Source organism: Neoarthrinium moseri (genome assembly GCF_022829205.1).
Source record: "Neoarthrinium moseri strain CBS 164.80 chromosome Unknown scaffold105_Wmoseri_CBS_16480, whole genome shotgun sequence".
NCBI lineage: Eukaryota > Fungi > Ascomycota > Sordariomycetes > Amphisphaeriales > Apiosporaceae > Neoarthrinium > Neoarthrinium moseri.
In genome coordinates this window covers 29,790-55,404 of record NW_026055219.1, presented here as the reverse complement: position 1 = coordinate 55,404, position 25,615 = coordinate 29,790, and the positions used below count along the sequence as shown (strand labels likewise).

General features: G+C 53.7%; 8 protein-coding genes across 8 annotated transcripts; 5 read left to right on the top strand and 3 right to left on the bottom strand.

Moving 5' to 3' along the window:
* Positions 1-864: 864 nt before the first annotated feature.
* Positions 865-4,069, top strand: JN550_013154 (uncharacterized protein; the record flags this gene model as incomplete). The annotated part of the gene is made up of 6 exons (XM_049311710.1): positions 865-888; positions 1,115-1,298; positions 1,354-2,675; positions 2,734-3,012; positions 3,068-3,623; positions 3,678-4,069. The coding sequence occupies 6 exons, from the start codon at positions 865-867 to the stop codon at positions 4,067-4,069; spliced, it is 2,757 nt and encodes a 918-aa protein (XP_049164885.1).
* A 1,893-nt stretch (positions 4,070-5,962) lies between these two features.
* JN550_013153 (uncharacterized protein) lies at positions 5,963-7,470 on the top strand (the record flags this gene model as incomplete). Its single annotated transcript, XM_049311709.1, has 4 exons — positions 5,963-6,489; positions 6,570-6,774; positions 6,885-7,308; positions 7,406-7,470. 4 exons carry the CDS (start codon positions 5,963-5,965, stop codon positions 7,468-7,470), a joined length of 1,221 nt encoding a protein of 406 aa, XP_049164884.1.
* Positions 7,471-7,855: 385 nt separating this feature from the next.
* JN550_013152 (uncharacterized protein) lies at positions 7,856-9,370 on the bottom strand (the record flags this gene model as incomplete). The annotated part of the gene is made up of 1 exon (XM_049311708.1): positions 7,856-9,370. One exon carries the CDS (start codon positions 9,368-9,370, stop codon positions 7,856-7,858), a length of 1,515 nt encoding a protein of 504 aa, XP_049164883.1.
* A 2,477-nt stretch (positions 9,371-11,847) lies between these two features.
* Positions 11,848-15,410, top strand: JN550_013151 (uncharacterized protein; the record flags this gene model as incomplete). The annotated part of the gene is made up of 2 exons (XM_049311707.1): positions 11,848-12,035; positions 12,158-15,410. 2 exons carry the CDS (start codon positions 11,848-11,850, stop codon positions 15,408-15,410), a joined length of 3,441 nt encoding a protein of 1,146 aa, XP_049164882.1.
* Positions 15,411-16,062: 652 nt separating this feature from the next.
* On the bottom strand, positions 16,063-16,474 carry JN550_013150 (uncharacterized protein; the record flags this gene model as incomplete). Its single annotated transcript, XM_049311706.1, has 2 exons — positions 16,063-16,251; positions 16,322-16,474. 2 exons carry the CDS (start codon positions 16,472-16,474, stop codon positions 16,063-16,065), a joined length of 342 nt encoding a protein of 113 aa, XP_049164881.1.
* An 898-nt stretch (positions 16,475-17,372) lies between these two features.
* On the top strand, positions 17,373-20,315 carry JN550_013149 (uncharacterized protein; the record flags this gene model as incomplete). Its single annotated transcript, XM_049311705.1, has 4 exons — positions 17,373-17,982; positions 18,064-18,117; positions 18,172-18,798; positions 18,847-20,315. 4 exons carry the CDS (start codon positions 17,373-17,375, stop codon positions 20,313-20,315), a joined length of 2,760 nt encoding a protein of 919 aa, XP_049164880.1.
* A 1,038-nt stretch (positions 20,316-21,353) lies between these two features.
* JN550_013148 (uncharacterized protein) lies at positions 21,354-22,681 on the bottom strand (the record flags this gene model as incomplete). The annotated part of the gene is made up of 4 exons (XM_049311703.1): positions 21,354-21,783; positions 21,839-22,052; positions 22,138-22,241; positions 22,347-22,681. The coding sequence occupies 4 exons, from the start codon at positions 22,679-22,681 to the stop codon at positions 21,354-21,356; spliced, it is 1,083 nt and encodes a 360-aa protein (XP_049164879.1).
* Positions 22,682-24,038: 1,357 nt separating this feature from the next.
* JN550_013147 (uncharacterized protein) lies at positions 24,039-24,998 on the top strand (the record flags this gene model as incomplete). Its single annotated transcript, XM_049311702.1, has 1 exon — positions 24,039-24,998. One exon carries the CDS (start codon positions 24,039-24,041, stop codon positions 24,996-24,998), a length of 960 nt encoding a protein of 319 aa, XP_049164878.1.
* Positions 24,999-25,615: the final 617 nt, after the last annotated feature.

The window sequence follows — 25,615 nt, the reverse complement described above, 5'->3', positions numbered from 1 at the left end:
TTCGCTGCCGCCTGGTCTCTTGTTTGCGCCTGGGCTTGCACCACGATTCGACATAGCGACACTTCTCCCTCTCTATTAATCGCACATTGACCCATCTCGCGACCGCGTCCGCCTTGCGCTTACGATACGGTCCGGTACGATACGACACGATACAAGACACTACACTACACTACAATACACGACATACGGCGTCTGACCTACAGTTGGCGTTTCGGTACGATACCGAGGACGTCGCCATATCGCCAGTTGAATCGCTAGTTGATTGTTCCCTCCTTGCGTAACGCCATTTCCACGGCTTTTCGTTTAGACCAGTTATTCATCGGCACGGCATTGGTATGTCGCTCTGTCTTATTTGCTTTTTTCTTCCCACCCCCTTCTATTGTCTTGTCCGCAGACCGAACCCTCGACCGGACGCCTGTCAGCCTTGACTGCTCACAACTTTTTCCACACCCGCACACACACCCAGGCGCAACAATGCTCTGCTGACACATCTGCCTCTTTACAGCTTCTTCACTTCCCCGAACAATCGTCGCATAGAACCCAGAGTATATAATAGAATCACCGTAGATTCTCCTCGTTTGCGCCCGAGCCAGCGCTCTTTCTGCAGCACTCGGTCTTGTGCTTGCCACCGCATCGACGAGACAAGAGTCGGCACACGCCAATCCGCCGCACCCCGCGCGCAGCCTGCTCTATATACCTAGACTTTGACGCTCGACAAGGCGCTCACATAGGGAGCTGCCATTATGACGACTGCTGTGAGTATTTCCCCCGTTTCGTTGGTGGCAGTGCGTCCGTGGAGGGCAAAAGGCAACGAAGACGGGCTACTGGAGGCGCAAGCACAGCGATGGGCCAAGCACCACCATCATGGTAGCCGCCATTCCGTCCAAGGTGGGAGACCTGTGCAGTGGCTAGCGTGGATGTCTACTCTTGATTCTGGTGAACTTGCAACGAGATGGGTAGTCCCTGTTCAGCTAGATCATGGACATCTGACGTCGCTTGTGCTGGGTTGTCTCTCCCGGGACAACTGTGCAAACTGCCGGATATGCTCATAGGCCTCTCCTCTTTATTCCACGTCGCATTTCATTCACGATAGGACTGACACGGAATTATACAGGCCCAAGGTCGCTTCTCGAGTTACGGACTACCAACACCCTCCTTGGCTGAGAAGCCGAATCAGAGCATGGCGGCGCCGTTTAGAGGCTCTCTCTGGAAATCAGAGGGCATTTGGGGAAATAATGGTAATAACAAAAGCGTCATTGGAGGCGGTCTCTCACAAAGAGACCCCCCGGGATCTCGGGGTACGTTGTCATGCTGCCCCCAGATCATCTCGTATGGATACTGATTGCGATCTAGGATCCGACGACACTTCACCTACAGCCCCTTCAGGATCAGCACAACTAAACCACCAGTCTGAGGCCGAGACGCCCACCTGGGGTACCCGAAATGGCATCTGGAGCACTCAGGAGAACCCTGTCCAAGGTCGGCCAGCGTCTGGCAGCACATCACCGGGCCAAATCCGGGATAGCAGCCTTGCCCAGCACGGCGCCATGCAGGAGTCACAATACTTCCAATCCCGAGTAGGACAGAATGAGAACACCTTCTCGAGCCGAACAAAGGGCCATGGCACGATGGATAAATTTACTCCCGTCTTTGGTGGCATGGTGAACGAGGAACCTGAGAATACCTTTTCGCCCATGGCCAAGTATTCTTTCGCTAACCCTACTCCTTTCAAGAGAGGTTCACAGGTCCAGGACCCAGGATTTCCCACCCTGGGCCAGATGCGCAACAACAACATGATCCCAACGTCACGTGCCGATCCGCTGAACCAGGACCTTTCACAGAACTCTTTCGAGTCGCTCTTACCTGGCAACCCGCGAGGTTCTGTGTCGCGCCCTTCCGTTCAACACCACTCTCTGTCCTATCCGTCCAATGGCGGTCCAACTAGGGGTTTGGCGTCCGTGAACCCGGGTATTGACCAGGAGCTGTCGGGTATCTTGGGCAATTCACTGGGACTTCGTGATAATCCTGATGTCGACGCCAATGGACTTGCTGCCAACGGGTATCTCAATCCCCAGAGCCAGGCATTCCAATTTAACCCGTCGTCGCAAGCATGGAACGGCGACCTGCCAAGTACGGGGCGTGGTTTTGGCCAAGGCTACTCTCAGAATGATAGCTACGTCGATGCTGTTGCTGCTTCTTACGTGGATTCCAAGAGAAACTCCATTGAGCGCGGCTCTCCCAGCAGTGCAAGTTTTCATCGCGCCAGTCTAAACAGCCCTCGATTTACCCCGGGCTCAGGATCGCGACCGGACTCGTGGTCTGGCAGCCGGCCCATCTCTCGCAATCATGCCATGCCTCAAGAATTCGAGCGACAGCAAATTGCCTCGCAGTTTCCCCCGAATTCTGGGTTCTACCCAAACGCCCCGTACTATGGCAACAACTTTGGCGGCCAGTTCAACCCATCACTCACTCCCTACGACTTGTACGGCCAGAACGCTGGATTCCGCGGTCAGATGCCCATCTCCTCCTACCATCCAATGGTCAACCAGTACATCGCTCCTCTTAACCCCCCACAGCGGCCCAGCCGAGACCAGGACCCTGGGAAAGGGGTCAGAAGCCAACAGCTGGAGGAGTTCAGGAACAGTAACAGATCAAGCAAGCGTTGGGAGCTCAAGGTAAGTCTATTTCGTCTTCAAGCTCGCCAGCCTTCATTTGATTAACCTTTGAGCCTAGGACATCTACAGCTATGTTGTAGAGTTTAGCGGGGACCAACATGGCTCTCGCTTCATCCAAGAAAAGCTGCAAAATGCCAACAGCGACGAGAAGGATCAAGTCTTCCAAGAGATCCAACGCAACGCTTTGCAGCTGATGAAGGACGTTTTCGGAAATTATGTGATCCAGAAGTTCTTCGAGCATGGCAGCCAAGTACAAAAGACCATCCTCGCTAGACAGATGAAGGGCAAAGTTGCCGAGCTGTCGACTCAGATGTATGCTTGTCGGGTCGTTCAGAAGGTGAGCCATTGACAACGCTGCTCCTCTCCTTGAGCTGTCGCTAATGTGATAAAAGGCATTGGAGCATGTTCTTGTTGACCAACAAGAAGAGATTGTCGAGGAGCTGAAGCCTGACATTTTGCGCATCGTCAAGGACCAGAATGGTAACCATGTCATTCAAAAGATCATCTCCCTTGTTCCACGGATCTGTGTGCCCTTCATGATGACGGCTTTCCGTGGCCAGATTAACAACCTGGCTGCGCACAACTACGGATGCCGTGTAGTTCAGCGCATGCTTGAGCAGGGCACTGAAGAGGAGCGGCGCGACCTCATGGATGAGGTTCATGCGTGTGCTCCTCAGCTCATTACAGATCAATACGGCAACTATGTAGCTCAACACATTGTTCAGCATGGATCGGACAAGGATCGCGCGAGGACAATTTCTCTCGTCATTGATCAACTTATCGAATACTCGATTCACAAGTTCGCGTCCAATGTTGTCGAGAAATGCGTCGAGTTTGGCACGGACGAGGAGCGCAAGATCATCAAGACCAAGCTTGTGACCGCGGACGCGAAGGGCAATCATCCACTTGACAGGGTGATGATCGACCAGTACGGCAACTACGTGTTACGTGAGTTATTCGCTATATCATTTATGTTTGCCCGAGAGCTGACAATCAAATTAGAGAAAGTTGTTGGGCGACTTGATGCCCAGGACAGGGACGACCTACTGATCGAAGTCCAACAGCGATTCGCCATTCTGAGACAGTCGACGGTAAGCGGTCGCCAGATGGCTGCAATTGAGCGCCTCCTAGGGAATTACGAGCCCAAGTCAAGCGCAAGCAGTCAGACCGCCTCGAAGACACCCGCCGCCGCTGCAACTCGCGGTTTGCAGATTGATGTCAACTCGTCCGCACCCACCCCTGCCCTCACAACAGAAAATGGCAGCCCTGAGAGTTCCAGCCCACCGAGTACCAATCTCGGAGATGATGCCATCGTCGAAAATGGGAAGACAGACGCCATCACCCAGATCGGTGGCCAACCCCATGTGGTTGAGGCTGATGAAACCGAGCACTAGCTGATGTCGACTTCTTTCCTTAACAAGGGTTTCTGTTCCAACTGCATGCCGCCTGTCTTATTAACTTTGATATCTCTCTCTCGGTCTTGTCGCCGCGCCTTTATATTCACTCACTTATTCAATTTGGCGCCACGTCGATCCTATCAACACTGCCAAAATCCTGCGTCAAGCGGTACTCTCAACGCTCATTGAGAGGTAGCTAGGTTGCCTTGATAACTTCTGGACGGGGCCACAGCCTCTGCGTGGTGCATTACGACTGGTAGCGGTGTGTTTGCATTTTCGGTTCTACCAACTGTTTTGGGGTTTCAGGCATGAGGTCAAGGGTTTATGCACACCATACAGGGCACGCTTTTACGGCTAAATAATGAAGGACATACTCTGGCTTAGGCTCGATAATCATCACTTGTTTGGGCATCTGGCGCGAGGGAAAGCGAATGTATTTGCCATGGGTTTTCACATTGGGGGAAATGGACATACATTGCAAATAAGGCGGCACAGCAAAAAAAGCGAATGTTGGTTAACATAGGTTCAAGGGCCAGAGGGCGAGGCGTTAGATACTCCTTTTTATCGTTACATACCATTGGGCTGGGACCGCAAGACGCAAGGGCTACGTCCTCTACTTTGTCGTCAGAAGGCAGGCCAGCAAGCTAGATATGGCGAATAGATACGCGATGTCCTCTAATGTGAATTTCTCAAGCTGGTGGTCCTTGGTTAGTGAATGTGTTGGCTAGTGCATTATGCAAAAGGGGCTATCCGAAAGCATGTGTACATGATGCAAGGTTTCTGAGAATTCCCTATGCAGTATGAATGCTCTTGTGTTGATGAAAATCAGACGAGATCGTCAGGTAGATAGATGCTAGTACTACCGATCAGCGAAGGATTCCAGACCATGACTTAGTACAACGTCCACTATCGGCTTTCGGCGGACAGTATGCAAGGCTCGCGGGCGATCGACACAGAAGGCTGCCCCGAAGAGGAAAAAGCCTCTGCCGTCACACCAGCGACTAGCGCAGCATTATATATATACAATGAGCTAGGCTTGCTAGGCTAGTTAACTCGCCATAAATAGAACAAGGCGCTAACCATGTGCGCCGCTGACTTATACCAAAGCGTCCCCAGGGTTCCGAGGCTGGGGCTGAATGCAGGTCACACCTTGGGGGCCTTGAAAGAAACAAGCAGTGCTGGGGTGCTCAGAGATGCGACGAACTACCGATGAACAACCCCTGTACCTGTCTAAGCAAGCAGGGTGAGCTTGAGCTTGATATGTTTCGTCTTCAGTATTCTCCACAGGTGTTACTGTTACTGTTAATGTCAGTCTCGGTCCTATTCGATCACCCCGGTGAACCTTCTTGCATCTTCGTTGCCAGAGCCTACCGCCATGGCTCTCTCTGTTTCACCTCAGCCCAGAGTGACATTAGCTACTCGTGGCCCCAGAATACTACTTCCTGTCGGAGAAAAGAAAGGGGTTCGGGGGGCTGTGCCCAGCCACTCTTGCTCTGGCACTCTTTCCGGTGACTCTCAAGCATGTGTCAAGGTGCTTACTTGCTATGATGAAGGCTAGCACCCTTGTCTCGTAGGCGCGGCTTCCTTGCTATACCCTTACAAGGATGTGAACACATCACGTCAGGACCTTCATCTCGTTGGACGATCCTTCCAGTTTGAATGTTTGGCCTTGATCGATCAGTCCTTGCCCAAAGTCATAATGTTTCGGCAGAGGGTTTGCTTTTGATCTGTGTATAAATCATATATCTACACCGGATGATCTGATCAACACTGGGACTTGGTTCTTTGAACAACAAGTCCATCTCAACCAGGGAGACTCTGTCTGATAGAGTCACTTACAAACTAGTCTGAGCCCCTATTTCAAACCCACCAAGTCACACAGAGGATACTATGGTCAACTCCCTGCGAATCTTCTTCGCCTCGGCGGCCTGGGCATCTCTTGCACAAGCCTGGCTACCCAACGATGGCACCAAAACTATCACGAACCGCGACGGTGTCAACATCTTCGCACGCGACGTCCCATCCTCGGGGGACACCAAGAGCCCTCGCTACCTGCCCTCCTTCTCCAAGGTCCGCGGCGTCAACCTGGGCTCGCAGTTCATCGTCGAGCCGTGGATGAGCGGCGCCGCGTGGAGTTCCATGGGCTGCAGCGGCCAGGACTCGGAGTGGGACTGCGTCAAGGCGCTCGGGCAGGCCAAGGCCAACGAGGCCTTCAAGGGCCACTGGTCCAGCTGGATCACCGAGCAGGACTTCGACAACATGGCCAGCTACGGGCTCAACACGGTCAGGATCCCCGTCGGCTTCTGGATCCACGAGGAGCTGGTCAACGACGGAGAGTACTACCCCCAGGGCGGGTTGGAGTATCTCCTGAAGATCTGCGACTGGGCAGCTAGTAAGGGGATCTATGTCATCATCGAGTAAGTCTACACGTCAAGGGCGCGACAGATGAAGCAGCTCGAAGGCTGTGAGCAATTAGATACTGACGGGTACCATCTAGCCAGCATGGTGCCCCGGGCGTTCAAGCAGTGAACAACCCGTTTGCCGGCCGCAAAACTGCCGACACTCAGTTCTACACCAAGGATAACTACAACCGTGGCGTCGAATTCGTGTCGTGGCTCGCTAACCTGACACACACGCGCAACGAGATGCGCACCGTGGGTACCATTGGCGTGCTCAACGAGCCAAAGAACTGGGACAGCAAGGTCGATTCTCTGCTGACCGACTTCTACCCTGCCGCCTACAAGGCAAGTTACCCCTTGCCAACCAGTACTGGTAAATGCAATTGTCGTACTGACATCCACTTCTCGCGCAGGGGATCCGCGACGTCGAGTCCACCCTCAAGGCCACCAACCCGCTGCACGTGCAGTTCATGTCGTCGTTCTGGGGCTCGGGCAGCCCGGAGCAGCACTTGCCGTCGGGGTACTCGGACGTGTCGTTCGAGGACCACCGCTACCTCAAGTGGGACACGTCGGTGGCCGTCGACCACGCGGCGTACATCAGCAACTCGTGCACCAGCGACCGCTCGGCCGACGGCGAGTCGCCGTCGTTCGTAACCGAGTTCAGCCTCAGCCCTCCCGACGACGTCCAGAGCAGCGACTCCTGGGCCCCTGACAAGCAGAAGGACTTCTACGGCGACTGGTTCGCCGCCCAGGTCCACGGCTCTGAGAAGAGCACCTCCGGTTGGACCTTCTGGAGCTGGAAGACCGACCTGGGCGATTATCGCTGGGGGTATAAGGGTGAGTCTTACATTGGCACTTTTCCATCTAATCGTTGGAACTGCTTTACACTTGTGTTTCTCTTTCGTGGACTCGTTGGTGACTAATGCTTGAATAGATGCCGTTGCTGCTGGTGTCATCCCGAAGGACTTGGGTAGCCTGAGTAGCACTGTGTGCGGTTGATAGGAATGTGGATGTTCAGGCCACTCAGAGTTCGACGATGGATATGACTGACAACTGTTTTGGGGGTTATTTGTACATAGACTTCAATTCTTCTTCAGACTTAAGAGTATAGAGTCGATTCTTTTTCAGCAATGTCGCATCTTAGGGAAACCCTCCACATGTTTGGCTTACTTGAGGGACAGTGAAGTTGTCTGCATCAGAACGGACTTGTTCAATACTAGCCCAAGAAGTGGTATCAATCCAGGCAAGTCTCAGTAAAATCGCCCTACATAGGACAGGCTTATTATCCATGGACTATTTGAATATAGTCGATACTCATTGGCTTTGGCGGTCAATTCTACGTAGTCAGCAATCTGGCGACTCGCTTGTTCACCACTACTGCAGCTCATGACTTATCTGTCCCCTGGAAGAAGACGACCTGTACAGTCATGTCGTCCCTGATGTCTCTAGACAAATTGCTCTGGAAGCTCATGGCCCCGCGTACCATCTCGTCATGTGCGCCGCCGAGACCATTGCGGATCAGGTGGACGGCTGCGTTCGAGTCCTGGAACGTCGCCCGATGGTCCCCGTGCCAGCACCCTGTCCTCCCGAACTTAACGGGTTCCCCTGAAACCAGAGACAAGACAGGCGCGGGCGGCTTTCCGGGAGCGCTTTGCAAGTCCGACCAGCGTCCCACCAAGTCGACCGCTTGCTGGTTGCCCATGGTGTCCCAAAGACCATCCGTCGCCAGGATCAAGAAGGTCGAGGAGCCATCTCGGGGGATCTTGATGGTGCTCACCACGGGCGAGGCAGTGACGTAGGGGCCCGTCTTATAGTCCTTATACCGCGCCTCATTAGGAAACTTGCATGCGTTGAACTCTCTGCGAAGCCTGGATCGCAGCTCCTTGTCCCACTTCCACCCGCCGTCGCCAAAGGTCCGCGAGGGCTCGAGTCCCCAGATGCGCCCGCCCTTAACTATCTCAGGCTCGTCGGGGAACTGCTCGCGGATCCTCGCGATCTCGTCCTCGTTGGCGCCCGTCTGGTCCTTAGTCAGCGCGACCGCCTCCCACTTGCCGTCCGCGGTCTTCCTCCCCAGTACCGCCCTACAGTCTCCCGTCGAGGCCACGTGCAGCGAGCTGGTGGACGGGTCGTACAGGGTCAGCAGGGCGCAGGAGCCCGCGTAAGCCGGCTGGAGCCGCCTGATCTTCTCCGGGTACGACAGGTCGCTCTCGATGACGTCCTTGGCGCCTTTGACCAGGGCGTCGTCCAGCTCCCGGAAGGCGGCCGCAATTGCCCCTTGTATTGCCTCGTCGGACACGACTCCGCTGTCGGGCGTGAGATCGTGCAGAGTCCTTTGAACGTATGGGAGTAGCTGTCTGGTCAGGAGATTCGACGTCTGCCATCCGCAATGTCCGTCGAACACCCCCCAGGCCATCCAGTCGGCGGCACCCCCGACTTGGAGGGGATTGGAGAACCTGCCGTGGACGTACGCATCCTCACACGGGCTGTTCGACGCCACCTGCGCGCCGTCGTACTTGTCTACCCCGTTCTTGTCGGCGACGTGGAATGAGAACGCGCTAGCGTTAAGCTCTTTGGTGACATCTTCTGCACTTATAGCAGGGGGTAAGTCAACCTTATTTGAAGAGGCCAGGTTATCCAGGTCGGGGATCTCAGTGTTCGTGGTCTTCGGGGCAGCTGGTGCTGGTGGTGTCCCCCTCTCAGTGTTCGGCGTCGTGGCTTTCTGATATGCCAGAGTACCCAGCGATCCTGCCGCAAATGTGCCGAGGACCAAAATTGTCGGCTTCCCACCCCTGGGGCGGCTGCTGGTGGTGCTGCTGAGACGTGGGCGAGGCACACGTGCGTGCGAGATCACGTTGGCGGCGAGACGCGATGGGCGTCGAAGCACGCGTTGTGACCACATGATCTACGGCGCCCTGCGCAAATACAGGATTGAGTTCTCGAGTCAGTATTCTTTAAATCAATCGTCTTACAGATACGCGGATTCTCGTGTTGTTCGAAAGCTCAAAATAAAGATGTGTTTCTAATGGCCACCTACTCAAGTAAGTAGAGTTGATGTGAAAGAGAAGCGTAGTGAATTGCGTTCCTCGAGCCTGCAGGTACATCGCCGTGAAAATGGCTGGCAGACCATGTCACGTTGCGTCACCTCCCCCCCAAAAAAACTCGAGCAATTCGATGTCTGCAATGCGGAATAAATGACTTGCACTGGTCAGCACCAGCTAGCCGGCATGGGTTATTCATGCCCCTTTGGAACGTCAATTATTCATAGCGTATTGTGTTGTATACTTTATGGTCAGATTTGAAATGGTCCGACTTCCTATTACAGTGGATCATCCTATCAATGTACGCCATGATTGGCCCTTGGTAAGGGTAATTCTACTCAAACCGCTGTTTGATAGTTTCAGTGCCCGTGGAAGCATCAACTGGTACATAAGAGCACCCAACACAAGCGTATATAAATGGTTGATCATCCAGTCCTGGTGTTCAAGGCTCTTTCAATGAACACAGCGCCGAGGTATGCAGCAGGTGCACCTACCGGAGTATAGGTAAATACATACACCACTCGCGCTAAAGAGGGGCTAGCTGCTGAGCCGTTGCAAGACCGCCGCACGGTACCGCGCGCGGGAGACTGACATGACATTGACGTGTACGAGACTTTGGCATGGGAAAGTTGAACCGGGTGGTGATTTGCGACCACGAGCGGCTTTGCCATCGCAATGTGGATGCCTCCCGATCTCACGACGGGAGACACGCTCGCTTACCGGCGGTGAGATTTAGGGTTCTCGTGGTCTGGCAGTCCTGGTCACCGTCCCGTATCAGCTGACCTCTCGAGCTCGTAGCGCGACCCCCATCTCATCAAAGTCGCGTATCAGTCTCACGGAGATGTTGGGAGACGTGCCTGGGTCAACCCTGGAAGGAATGCCCAGCGGGACAGGTGGCCTTCAAGCACGATGATTCATCTAACTAGGTTAGGATTCAAGATTTGGCGTGAGCCTCGTTGGTGATGTGCATAGAGGGTTCGATAAGCTCGACCCGAGGGTTATCCTTCAGCGATGCGGCGTGGGGTCTGTGGACCGAAGTTACCAACAAACACCCGGCCACAGCTGGTGTAACTAGAGAATTGGGGGCCCCAGCAATCGGTCAGACGGGCCAGCAGACAAAGCCGATGACGCAGCCGGGAGCATGTGGCCGCAAGCAGAAGAGGTGAAGCCTGGGGGGGTTTCACACGCGTCCGGCGATGTCTCTTGTCTCTTGTCGGCCTCGTCGGCCCTCTGACGAGGGGCAGTTTGAGGGAATGCCATTGTCATCCCCTCCCGAGTTGTGAGCTGTCTGGCTGGCTGTCTGGCTGGCTGGCGGGCGGACTGACTGGGCTGGCGTCCCCAATGAGGGGTCTGGATCTGCGTCATCCGGCCGGGCTGCTTCCAGCGGGTGCTGCAAGATCCCCCGCCTGCCCGCTCGCCAACCACAGGGGACACATGGGCGTCCTGTTACCAGTGGCCGGCTTCAGGCATTAGTGGATTCTGCCCACGGCTGGCAGCGCCCTATCTCGTCGAGCTCATGCAGGGCACGAGGCACTAGTTACGCTCTAGGCTGTCCGGCTGGCCAGGCGGCAGGGATGGCACCAGCTCTCAGGCTGTTGTCAACGACGCAACCCGGCGACCCCAGGCCGTTCTTGGTTCTGGTAACTGATGACCCCTGTTCGGGTGGGTGACCTACCTCCCCTCTTGTGTCCCCCCCCCCCCCCCCCCCCGCCCCCCCCCCCCCCCCCCAGGTCCCCCCTCTGCCCCGCGCGGCCTCTCTGTCTGTAGTCGTCGCACGTCGCCAGGCCCTGTCCGAGTCACCGGTCACGACCGACCTGACCTGGACCTGGTCGTGTTGCCGGGTCTCACCTCCCTCCACGCTGCCCCCTTTGGCTTGGAACCTTAGAACCTTGGAAGCGGTCTCCCTCTTCCACCATCATCAACATAGACACATCTGGCACCATCTTGACTTGAGCTTCTCTCTGCTGTGAATATTTCCTTCGCCTTGGCATCCTTTCTCCGTCCATCAACTCGGCGCGCTCGTAAATAATACACGGTTCGGCTGGACTGCATCGTCCGCTCCTTTGTCTCCAACTTCCCCTCTCCCGCCCGTCTCGACATACAGGCGCGTATCTCGCGCTTGTTGTGTCCTCGCACCCCTTGACTCGTTCCCCCGAAGTTAACCGCATCGTGCACCGACTGCACCATCCAAGAGGCTGTCATCGATATCACCGCCCTTCTCGACGGCTCCTCCGACTCCCCGTCTCGTCTTGCGATATACCCTTCGCGCCAGGCTCCTCCCAGAGCCGCTCTGCTGGCCAGCAGGAAACTGCCCCAGCATTCTAGTAACGCTACTTGAATGCCTGGTTCGTCTACCCGAGATCCCTCACCCGTCTCCTCCTCTGCCGGAGGGAAGAAGGGCGCTCGTAAGCGGAAACAAAAGCTTACCCAGGCTTCCGGTGATGCAGGTTCAAAGAAGAAGGACAAGAATGCCAAAGATACCGGAGGAGTCTTCGCGGCGGTGACAAAACATGGGGCCAAGTTCTCGTATGTTTCCCCCGTGACTCCTTTTCCATGGGTCTACATGCCCGCCTCCCCATCCCTCTTGGAGGTGTTATGCTCCGTATGAGTGTCCATGACCATGCTGACTTCTTGCTACTCTCTACCAGAAATGGCACTGCGACCAAAGAGCCGGTTTCCGTGCCAGAGTCTCCCCAGAGTCCAGTTCAGACGCCTGAGATGAAGCCTTCCATGCCGTCGACGATCCCAACAAAGGGGAATCCTCCCGCTGCTGTATCGCCGATGCTGGATGGAGTCACCGGAACCTCGATCGCCACCAGCACAGCACCCAGTATGAGTGAGTGGGCCAAGGCCCACGGGGCACTGGCTGGGTCACCAAACCTGATCAGTATCATGGGTGATTCACCACCGACTCAGCCGTCGTCGTATGAGGATCACAAAGCACCGCTGGCTTGGGCTCAGCAGCGTGCTGTTGCTAACCACTACGCACACTCGGCATCGCCTCCCACCGGGACACGAAGACCACTGAGTTTCCAAATGGACCACCACTTCCCAGCTAATGATCTCCGCTCGCAAGCTTCCTCACCTCCTGGCATCCGAAGAACCTCGATGCATTCTCCCTTTTCGCAAGCTCGAGGGGCCTTCAACCCTCCTTTGCCTCACCAGGCGCAAGCTCATTTCTATGGAGCCCCAGAGATTGACTTTGATCTTGACCCGAAGAACGGACTCAGGGCGGGAGACAGAGGCTATTACTTTGGGTTCGACACTTGGCCTGCTCCTAGTTCGGCCAGTAGTTCCGGCTCCAACGGCGTGGTTCTCGCCGGATATGAGGGTGGACTAAACGTGTATTCGGTCACCAAGCGAGGTGTTGACCCCCTCGCAAGCTTGAAGGGACTGCGCGGGGGAGTGTACAATGCGAAGATTCTACCATGGAGTGGGACAGACGATCGCAACGAGCTTTACCCGTTGATCGCCGTCACGGTTCACGGACCGGTTCTCCCCTCGGCACCGGAAATAGTGGAGACCAGGTTTGATGCCGGAGCAAGTCCCAGGATGGACGGCATCGACACTCCTCAATCGGAGACCAGCCAAAGGCCAATCAGCATTGCGAAGACTATTCCCACGATTGATGCCTACCAAACAACTGTCGAGGTCTACTCCCTGAGGACCAACAGTGCGATTTGCACTCTTCTACAGGCGCCACGAGTTCCCATCAAGTCCTCCGTACTGAATCCCGTTTTCCGGAACCCACCGCCAACGGGTGCGTTGCAGATACGAGCTGACAGTGGAAGTGTTGTCGTTTCCTCCGGCACCACGGGCGAATGCTGGGTCTATCGGCAGTTTCCATCGAGCTCAGACGCCGGGATCGAGTTCAGATGTGTTGGCAAGTTGTGGACTAGTCTGCAGCAGGCGCCGAAGGGCGATGCCACTCAGGAAGAAGAGAGAAGCCAGAGTCCTGTCCCACCGCGACAGAGCCCGCAGGTGCCTATTGTCGCGGTTTCTGGTAGATGGATTGCTTATTGTCCTCCTGCTCCCTCTTCACAAATTGCTCTGAATGCATCGATTGGCGTTGCTATTGATGGCAAAGCCCCTGGTTTGGTGACGCTTACATCGCCTGTCCTGCCCAGCGAAAGCTCCGATGTCGATCAGCCCGACTCGAACGGCATGATGAACAGAATCATGAGGGAAACGACACAGGAGGTTATCCAAGGCGCACGCTGGGTTGGGAAACAAGGCATGCAGCTGTGGAACAACTACTGGAAACAACCGGGTTCACAGTCAACTCCACCGCGATCGCACAATGTAGGCTCGCCACCTTGGACTGCGAGTCTTCCCGGTAGAGCCGATGCAACGCAGTTTCCGCCGACATATGGAGTTTCTGGACAAGCGATTACCAAGGACCCCGGATTGGTTTCAATCCTCGATCTTGAAGGCCTAGAGAACTCGACGTCCATTCATCATGTGACTACCTTCAGGGCGCCACTTGGCTGCAGCTTTCTCTCATTCTCTCCCACTGGTCTTTCTCTATTTACCGCCAGCACCAAGGGAGACGTCCAGACGTTGTGGGATTTGATGCGAATCCAGCACAGCAAATCCTCGGCACTTCAGAATTCTCAGCCTCCTAACACGGGCCACGCAACTCGCGTCAGGCAGATCGCGCAGTTCTCGCGGATGACTGTTGCTCGCATTGTGGATGTGACCTGGGCGAGGCCAAATGGCGAACGTGCTGCGATGGTGACAGAAAGAGGCACCGTGCACCTGCTGGACATGCCTCCCAGTGCCTATACCTGGCCTCCGCCGCGTCGTCGGGTGAAAGCCGAGGAGGCAGGATCTGGGACTTCCGAAGCTCCGCAGTCCGCGGTCTCGATGGCTTCCACAGCGCTGACTTCGGCGTATGGTGCTGCGCGTCCCTTGATCAGTCGTCGCCGCCGGAGCAGCTCCAACGCAAACGCAACATCTACGATCATGGACCATGCAAGCTACGGTGGAAAAGTCCTAGCTGCGGGTATCTCGCAGTCCCTTGGTAACGCGGGTACGGCAATCAATCAACTTCGCCATAGCGGCGAGAACCGTGTTAGCTTGCCCAGCGGTAGTCAGTCGCCAGGAGTATCTTGCGTGATGTGGATGCCCGGGCGCAAGTACCCTACGCTCTTTGTCGCCGGCAATGGACTAGTCAGGACATTTCCTAGCAAGAGTCGTGGAGCAAACAAGAAGTCTACTGCTCCGTATGGAAACAGGTACAAAGACTTTGCGCTGCAGACTCTGCCTACTGACGTACTTGCCCCGACTGTGAAGCGTCTGATAGAGCCCGAAGAGGACCTGGACTTCATGAATCCCGAGTTGGATGGTGGAAACACTCTTGTCTTGAACCCACGGGCCCGTCCCACGCACTCGGACCTCAGCCCAGAATCGTCGATTCCGCAAGCTGAAATTGAGACCAGTGCGCCTTACCAGCCATTCCACACCGATCGACGCGTTGTTCTGTATGAGTATGGCACCGAAGCCTCGCATTCGAGCTCGCCTGCCGCCGCCAATCAGCTGTCGGATTCTATCACCTTGGAGGACAAACCAGTGTCCAAGTCGAAGAAGAAAAAACAGCAGCAGTCCCGACAGACCAATACTTCACAGGCCTGGGCGTTTGGTCAGAGCATCGATGCCGTTAAGGTGGACGTGGGCATACTTCCGGTCATGGAGCAAGAGCTCAGCATCAGCAGCCTGGATGATCATCGTGCCCTGCCTGCCTCGGCTATGGAGCGAGTCTTGCAAGTGGGAGAGAATGACGAGCAGATCGTGGTGACTACTCGGCGCCGCAGGGGTGGCAACCGAGCGTCGGATGCCGATGAGGATGGCTTCTTTGAAGACGACTGTGAAGTTCTCGACTTTGCTGACCAGAGAGTCTGATCTCACTCATTGCAGTGTTCGGTGGAACCAATACGTACCGCACGAATTTCCACACAATCTGCCAGGGTGTCCGGTGTTTTTGGCTCAGAGAGGGTATGGATGGATGCAGGTGTATTTGCTTTGCTTGGTGACACACAGATTCTTTTGACGAGACGAGACACATGAATGACGCGGGCTGCTTTAGACTTTGTTTCTAGGCCCCTGAGCCGTTGCTTCATATGGCCGTTCGCCAATATCCTTCGTTTGGCATAATCGAGGGATACTCTTGTTGGAGTAAAGGGACCTCGTTGCAAGCATTTGATGTTACAAGACTCTCAGCAGATAGATATAACCCCCCCACCCACCAGTCATAGGAGCCGGAAGAGCTCAATAAGATACCATCAAGTCATATTGATTTTCCGCGGTGCTTGGGCCTTGGTGATTGCCCTGAGTTCATTTTGACGTGGAAAGTGATGCTTTTAATGTCACATAAGTACACGTACGGTTATTACAAGATCTAGGTGCCTCGAACAAGGGGCGGACTATTCCCGTGCAGGCCCCCCAACAGGCCCGAGCCAGTCTCTGTACCACGGCTGGGCAGCCCGGATCTCGGTGCGTCGTGGCAGAGGCTTGTGTGTTTCGTTCCCCCTTTCCGCTTCTTTCCCCAACCCCCTTAGGCCTTCTTCTTCGCGGCGGCGGCCTTGGCCTTGGCCGCCTTCTTGCGGTTGCTGCGGATCATGACGACGCTGAGGAAGGAGCCGACGACGGCCGAGCCCAGCAGGATCAGGATGACGGGTATGCGGATGGCCCAGACGCGCGGCGGGAAGATGCTGTGCAGAGGGTGGTCGGCATCGACAAAAGGCTGCGGTTCGAGACCTGTTAGCTATGGGGGCGCGGCGCACAAGTGCGGCAGGGTGCAGGTTCAAGCGTACCATGGCCAGCGTCCAGATGCTGTAGTAGAGGAAGACGACGGAGGCGGCCACAAGCATGGCGAGGCCGACGAGTTTGTCGAGCTGCGAGGCACGGCGGGTGGTTAGCCAGCGCTTCAGGTCTGGAGAGACAGAGAGCGAAACAGAAGGGCCCATGGGTGGAACGGGGGCGAGGAAGAGGGGGCGGGGCGTACCATTGTCAATTAAAACGTGTGAGGAAACCTCTCGAAAATGAGCGTGTCGAAATGGAAAGAGGACGACTCTCGGGTGGCAGACTTTCGTCTCTGAGCTGTGCGGTTGCGGCTCCGGGGGTCTGGTGTCGAGATCGTTGATGACCTGGCCAGAATGGGAAGTGTCCCTGACGCGGATGGATGCGCGACCTGAGTTTAGGGGGGCTAGCACTAGATGGGCCGGCCAACGTGGCAGCTGGTTCCACCTGCCCTCAGGCTAACTGCTAACATAGATAAGATACGCTATAGTAATATACTACTTACTACTTATATTGTGAGAGCGGTATGTAGTTGTCAATTAGCACGTTGTCAGAGAGCACCCTTGCTGTATCTTTTGTCGTTTCGGTACACCGTCCATAACATCGCAGCTGGGTTGGCCGGTTAGGAGGGAAGAAACAAGAGCGGGAGGGCCCGGGGGATGGCACGATGGAGGCAGGCTGGCTGGCTGTTGTCCCTCGAGGTCTTTTTCTGGATCTCGAGAACAGTGCTGTGCCATCTGGGCCTACTATGCTGTAATCTCACCACTTAAGCCGCCGCTCATCGACATGAGCTCTTTTTGAGTTTGATACATGAGAGCCAGTAGTTTGAAGACCACTATTATACATAGGCGCGCGCTCTATGCGGTTGGCGAATGGGCTTGTGGCTGACCAATGAGCTTACAGCTGAACTCGGCCGTACCCTGCATCCCAGCCTTATGCCAGTCTAGTCGATTGCATTTGGCAGCGACAATGTGATTGCTGCCTTGCTCCGTTGCAAAGGACATCCGACGATGAAAACGCACTTGCTCAGTGACCGACAACAATCTGCATGCCACAAGATCCACAATGAAACTTCTACGACTCGACGACCCTGACGGGTACAGCCTTACCCCAGATCTTACCCCAAATAATGTTCTTGTGTACGCGATCCTCTCTCACACATGGGGTCCGGACGAGGTAGTCTTTACCGACCTATCGAACTCATCGAGCGATTGGCAACAGAAGTCCGGCTACGACAAGATTGAGTTCTGCGCCAAACAGGCGAAAAAGGATGGATTCCAATATGTCTGGGTCGACACCTGCTGTATCGACAAATCTGATGCGATCGAGCTCCAGACCGCGATCAATAGCATGTTCCGGTGGTACCGCGATGCGGAACGGTGCTATGTTTACCTATCCGACGTCTCCGTCCCTATAACGCCGGATCGACAGCAGAACATAAGGCCTTGGGAGGCTGCTTTGCGACAGAGCAGATGGTTCACTCGAGGTTGGACGCTGCAAGAGCTCGTCGCCCCAAAGATCGTCGAGTTCTACTCAAAGGAGGGAGTTTGGTTAGGAGACAAGCGATCACTAGAGCCTCTAATACGCGACATTACAGGAATTCCTGCGAGAGCGCTCCGCGGTACGCCATTGGTAGACTTCACCGTTGCGGAGCGAGAAGCCTGGGCTCGCAATCGTCAAACCAAATGGGAGGAGGACATAGTATACTCTCTGCTTGGGATATTCGACGTGTAGATGCCGCTTATTTATGGCGAAGGGCGGGAAAGGGCACAGAACCGGTTACGAGAGGAGGTCGAGAAAGCCGTAAAAGGTACGTTGATCTTGGTCAACTGCTGATGGTAGGCACAGATCCTGACAAGACTAGGAACCCATACGAACGATTTCTCCGTTCCCTTCAGCCTTTCAGAAGTCCCGGAAACTCAATATTTTGTTGCGCGAGAGAGGGAAATAGATGAGATGCGCAGAAGGCTTAGCTCGGACGGAAGCCGCCGCGTCGTTGTTCTCCACGGTCTTGGTGGTATCGGCAAGACACAACTCGCTGTAGAATACACGAAGCGATACCGAGACGAACACACCGCCATATTCTGGGTGAATATCAAGGACGAAACGTCTATTCAACAAAGCTTCACCAGAGTTGCAAGGCAGATTCTGCAACGGCATCCTCATACCAGTGGCCTGCGTGCGCTAGACCTGCAGGGTGACAAAGAGGAGGTAATCGAAGCTGTCAAGGCGTGGCTCAGCTTACCAGACAATACCAGGTGGCTTGTCGTATACGACAACTATGACAACCCGAGGCTGCCCAATCACCCTAATAATTCTGGAATTGATATCAATCACTTTATCCCCACCTCCTACCAAGGCTCAATCATAATTACCACGCGATTGTCACAAGTCGACATAGGTCATCGCATTCGACTTAAGAAACTCGAATCGATAGATGATGGTCTTGAGATTCTGTCTGCGACCTCAGCCCGGGATGGTTTACCAAATGGTAAGGCCCTCATAGATTACTAGGCTTTACTAACCATGATTATTATAGATATGGATGCTCGAGGTCTGGTACAAGAACTCGACGGGCTCCCACTTGCTCTAACCGCAGCTGGAGCTTACCTAAGGCGCGTCTCCATTAGCGTGGCTGACTATCTTCGTCTTTACAGAGAGTCATGGGCGAGACTCCAATCAAGCACTCCAAGTTTGGGATCGTATCAAGACCGAACGCTCTCTTCTACATGGCAAATCTCATACGATCAAATGCAAGAACATGATCCACTTGCAGCTCATCTGCTCCGGTGGTGGGCCTACTTCGACAATGAAGACCTTTGGTTCGAGCTCCTACAGCCTTTGAGCGGCGATGGACCTGCGTGGGTATACGAGCTGAGCGACGAATTGAACTTCAACAAGGCAATGGGCATATTGCATGACTACGGATTCGTCGAGCCACATGATTTCAGTCCAGACCTGATTGAATCCAGGGGTTATAGCATTCACGGGTGCTTACATTCTTGGATCATTTACACATTAAACCGACCTTGGGATGGCTATCTTAACAAGCTCGCAATAGAATGCATAGCCTCAAAGGTTCCATCACAGACTTGCGCTCACACCTGGATAATTGAAAGACGACTTCTATCACATGCCGTGATGTCGTGTACCACAATCCTAGGTTATGAAGAAGACTTGTATTGGGCCTTTCACAACCTAGGGATCTTGTACATGGCCCAATGCAAGCCGCAAGAAGCTGAAAATGCGTACTTACGGGCGCTTCGAGGAATGGAAAAGGCGTTAGGGCGGGATCACAATCTTACATTAAGAACGGTTTATAACCTAGGTGTCTTTTATATAACCCAATACAAGCTGCAAAAGGCCGAGGATATGCTCCTACGGGCGCTTCGAGGGAACGAGAAGGTGTGGGGACCGGATTACCCATTAACACTAAACGCGGTTGATAACCTAGGTGTCCTTCTTTTAGAACAAGGCAAGATGAAAGAGGCCGAAAATATGGTTTTACGGGCGCTTCAAGGGTACGAGAAGATGTTAGGACCGGATTACCCGTCAACACTAGACGCGGTTTACAGCCTAGGTGTCCTTTCTTTAAAGCAAGGCAAGATAAAGGAGGCCGAGAGTATATTTTTACTAGCGCTTCGAGTGTACGAGAAGGTGTTAGGACCGGATCACCCGTCAACACTAGACGCGGCTAATAGCCTAGGTGTCCTTTATTCAAAGCAAGGCAAGATAAAGGAGGCCGAAAATATGCATTTACGGGCGCTTCAAGGGAACGAGAAGGTGTTAGAACCGGATCACCCGTCAACACTAGACGCGGTTTACAGCCTAGGTGTCCTTTACTCAGAGCAAGGCAAAATGAAAGAGGCCGAAGATATGTATTCATCGGCGCTTCGAGGGGCAAAAAAGGTATGGGGATCGGATCACCCGTTAACACTAAAGGTGGTTCACAGCCTAGATGTCCTTTCCTCAGAGCAAGGCAAGATGCAAGATGCCAAAGCCATATAATTACGGGTGCTTAATGGAAAGAGAAGGCGTAGGCGAATCTATTTTTACTGAGTCCTGAGTTGCCGGTCTAGATATCTGCAAATCCAAAAGTAGTCCTGGATGAAATGCAAATGAAATGAGACTGCTATTCTAAGAACTTTCTGTAGTATGAGAAGATGCATCGGTGTGACGAAACGAACTTCTTGAAATTGGTGAGTCAGAGCTGTGCTAGGGTGTTCACTAATAATATGCCCGTCGTCTCTCGAAGCAGCGCAGGCTATGGTGAGCCTGGAGTATATATCTAATGTAATTCGGAAGGGTGATATACTTATGTGAGTTGCCGTACAGTGAAGGAAGTCGAAAATGTCAGCAAGAAATGTAAGCAACAGGGTAGGTGGACCAGATCTGGTCAACTTCGCGACATGATGGCATTGGCAACAGTACTATGCTGAAGGTATTCGAACCCGGGACCCCTTATATATCTTATGTAGCTGAACCTGCGACACCCAATCCGCCTACTACTGTAACGTAGTGTATGGAGTTACAGCAATTGTCAAGAGACCTCGAGCCACGTCTCGAGGCTTTTGTATTCCATACTTTCAATAGGTACACTATCCTTCCACTACTTACTACTGGCACCACCCCGCCAGTGAAGTTAGAGCAACAGAAACGGGCGAGGTGTAAGATCCCCTAGGATCTGTCGCATGGCCTGTCCATTCATTGGGATGGCACCCGGTGTGGAACGACTCGTAGCTGCCATAGGCAAGGGTGACGCGTCGCCGACGTCCTCTTCATGGATATTTGGCGCCGATATTGACATCTTCATTTTCCATCAAGTTCAGTACCGCATCAATCTCCTGTCATCGTATCTGGTAGGGCGAATGCATCGTGCGCAGAGCCATCCACATCGACATGCAAGAGGAAAGGTCGGAAATGTCATTCTCGAACCCAGCAGATGGCCCAGCAGCTTGGGCCGCAGGAACTTCTACTTGTTCTTTATTGTACTCCGATGACGCTGGACTACATTCGTATATTGTCTAGTACTTAGGGTAGGCTTGTTTAACTGTGTTGTACAACAATTTCAGACTGCACCACTATGCCTCCGTCGTGGATACCGTCATTCGAGTCCCCTGAGCTAACAAAACTTCTACTGGGCTTGTTAGGCTTGGTCAACTCAAGTTCGTCTTCTTCCTGACCATGCTGGGAGTTGACCTTCACGTTACCGTGGGATCTGAGTTGTTGGAAGCGTCTCCGCGTCATGGGCCCCGGATCGGATCTCTTGGTGCTGCTACGACTGGCGTAGGAAGTGGAGCACTTCTTCCGGACCATGACATATAGTGGTCTCATGTTGGGCAGGCAAGCTGAAAGTATACCGATGGACGGTTCGATGGCGGACCAGACGCTGACGGGGCCCATCAGCGAAGTAATATCGGTAGCTGTCGAGAAGACGCGTAAGTAGTAGATTCGTACACAACTGGCGCCGCAGACACTGTTGTTGATTTAGTACATTGGAAGGTAGCGACGTATAAATTTTCCAATCTTACAAGCTTCCTAGCAGCATCAAGCCGCAGATGCTGATTTTCTTCCGAGTCGACATCTGGAGGTTCAAGATCTGTGGGATCGGGATGGTCAAAATGTATGCATCAAGAATAACATTGATGATGGCAAGGACCACGAAGAAGGTCCCTACGTCTAGCGGGCAAGAGTCCTCCGAGTTGCCCGCGAACCGTTCCCAATAGAAAGATACAGGTTTGCAACCTGGACAGGGGAAGATGTCAGCAACACTTTAGGCTTGATTGGGATTGATCGAGGCTTCGCAGCCGGGAACAACGCAAGTACTCACAATTAGCCATTCCGATTGCCAAAGTAAGTGGGTACAAGAGGGTGATCGTTCCGGCGATCCAAATGTTCAGGCGAAACGAGAACGTCGTGGCGGAAAAGATTCGCCTATATAACAGAAGGATCGAAACCTTGGTGAAAGTTACAGCCCAGGAAAAGACATAGGTATAAGCATATAGGAGCTATCCCAAGTCAGCATATGCACATCAGTACGAGCCAATGAAGTCGACTTCACTTGCCTTGGTGGCTGTCGACAGGCTTTCTCCTGTTACTGCCCATACGTGTTTCCCTGCGCCGTAAGAGCCGATTGCGAAGGACATCCCAGCACTACCAGCAGTGAAGAGCAGCGCCACCACGATGGCCCAATCATCCTTTTGCAACGGATTTCCCGTGATGCGTCGAGCGGCGAACCTCAGGAGCACTGCGCAGGCGGCAATCACCAACAGTACCGCAACAGCTGCATTGTTGCTGTGAACTGGGCTCTCGCTCAGGTCAACGCCTGTCGGTGCTGGGCCGAAAAGCGCGAGAATCACTGGATCAACGCTCATTCTGGACGATGCCCCAGACGTTGAAAATTGCCGTTGAGATTGAGCATAAGCATTGTCCAAAGCTATTGCAGAGAAAAACAATGATAATGCTGGAACACAGCTAGGCAGGATCGAACGAGCCGCACCTGATATCGTCGCCGCAGACTTTGGTACTCACCAGCGAGACCCGAAGTATTCCCTGCGCTATTCGACATAAAGTACTGTGTATACCGTGTACACTCATGGCGTGCAGGCATGGTCGGGCATGATGGTGGAGCCCGAAGCAACGGACCCGTATCCGCGCCGTGCCCCTGTTTTCCAACTGCCAGCCGATGCAGTGATGGCCTTATTACCGTGAGTGTTATAGGAAGACAACCATCGGTCGCCCCTGTCAAGTTCCCCGCCTGGTAATCGCGGATTCGTCGCTTTTCCATCAGGCCTTCATCTTGGCTAAACTTTAACATATGGCACCCCGGCTGGGAGCCAAATGCGTCACAACTAGAATTGGCACTATGTGGGTTTGCTGGCTGCCGGCAACCTTGCTTACCAGGGGGATGTTTTCCATCCCAGTCGCACCATTGCACAGGGAGTATTAAAAAACGCTGGCGTTTACCCCACGAAGAAACCAAGCCGTAGATCGGCAGGCCGCAATCACTAGGGGGTTGTGCGGGAATGCCCTCCGGTCACATTCAGCTATTGCACCCCTGGACCCAGGAAATAAAGAGCGCAATTGAGTCTCAGGTTGACATTGAGGGACTGCCTCGGTAACTACGTTTCCTCGCCCTTTTCCCTCTTGCTCGATACCTGTGATTATGCGCACTCTGTAACGTTTAGGGTAATCTTTGTTACATGACCATGAGTTCTCAACTGCATCCTGTCCCGGATTGGAAAGTGCTTTCGCCGATCGAGCAAATAAGCCCCAGAGGCTGGCCGCGATACGTAAGTGTTCCTCTTCAAGGTTATGAAGTCGGGGAGTGTTCTTGTGGTTTGTGGCTCATAGTATGTCTAGCTTTTCCCTTTTGAACTGAAAGAGGATTATGACATCAATGAAGTGGTGCGCGTCCTCACTGTAGGATGGAAAGCAGCCTGCGACCGCTTTCCCATCCTGAGAGCTGAAGCCATACCTGATCCGGATGGGCGTCAGGATGGCATGCTAAAGCTTCAGGAGCTGGACCAGCAGAGCTTGGACAGCATCCAGCCTATACTTGTGAAAGACCTGCGTACACCAGGGGTATTCCCAACCTTTACCGACCTCAAGGCGAGGCATTTCCCTGTGTCGGAATTCGATGGCGAAGTGTTGACACGACGATATACCTGGCCATCACCAGGGGATAGATTGCCAATCATCTTGATTCAGCTGAACTTCATCCAAGGGGGGATGATACTGAACTGGAACCCATATCATGCTGTCGGTGATGGCAAGACTTTTTTTACTTGGACCGCAGTTTGGGCCGAGGAATGCCGCCGAGCCCAGAACATCCCTATTACGAATCCCTTCGAGACACCAGCTTCCATTTTTGCCGATAGAGTGCATGTGCTGAACCCGAAGCCTCCTGGTGCTGGGAAAGGCGGGAACCTAGAGGATCTGCGTCAGTATCAGGTATTAACTGACCCGGCGAAGCAGCTAGAAAAGGTCCTGAAACGTGACGGACATGTTGGCCAGGTGTTCTACTTCTCCAAGGAATCACTAGAGAGACTGAAGCAGGACGCATATCCTGATGGACCAACTTACATCTCGACCAATGACGCGTTGTCGGCGCTGGCATGGAGATCGATTATGGCGGCGCAATTTCCGCTCGATGAGATCGAAGGAGACCCAACGTCCATCTTTAACATGGCCGTGGATGGTCGCTACCGAATCCAGCCACCTGTTGACCCTGGAACCCTCGGTAGTTTCGTGCTGTTTATTGAAATGACTATGTCTTTGCGGAAAATGCTCGGAACACAAGATCTTAAAGAGCTGTCAGCGTTGATCCGCAAAGCCGTCATTGAGACAAACAACTACCCAGGCGGCTTTACAAACGATGCTATCGCCCTCATAGGGAAGTTGCAACACGTTGCCCTTCTGACGCCGAATGCTTTCCTGGACTCGCCTGGACTCTCTTGCTCCCAGACCTCGTGGGCCAAATTTGAGCTTTACGGCCTCGAATGGGGTCCCCTACTTGGGGACAGGATCCAGGCCATTCGGAGTCCAAGCTGTGGAATCCTGAATGGCATGCAGATCATGATGCCCACCCTGCCAGACGGTGGTCGAGAGGTGCTGTGCGGGATCGAAGAACGATGCTTGGGCCGGCTCCTCGCTGACCCGCTGTGGAGAAAGTATGCTGAGCCAAGATGATTCTTGCCTGCAGGTACAGGTAGACCGAGACGTGATCAGGGGGAAGATAGATTCTGCATATATTTAGACACTTCTCCATGACAACTTTGTTCCATTACTATCCAAGCTATGCTTCTCTGTTATATGCCATTGGCTGAATGTTGCATCTCGCCTCCCTCATCCTCACGACCGCACGGCGGTCATGGACCTTGATACATATACGGTATCGAAACTTCTTAATCATACCAGAGTCGTTTGGCTCCGTGATCAAACCCCATATCAAACCCACACTTGCGCAGCAGTCGACTGCTATGGTAGTATATGATCACCTATTCAGCCCGGAGGCACTACGCCTCGAGGGCAGTGTTACTATTATCCATGGGCCAACGTGGTCGGCCCTAAGGTCTTGTCAAGCCTTGACATTAACACGGTCCGTTTGTTTTCTCTATTCTGATGAAGCCTGCTAGTTGTACAATCCTCCAAATAGGTGTGTATAGTTGTTTTGCCGAAGTGGGCATTAGGGTGTAGAGTCCAACTTAATATAGGTCTTTAGAGCCTGGCTTGCCTGGAAGATCCCTGTGGGCGTCGGGCCAATCACCTGCGCCCAGACAGGATCCACCTGACCCCACCTTTTTTTC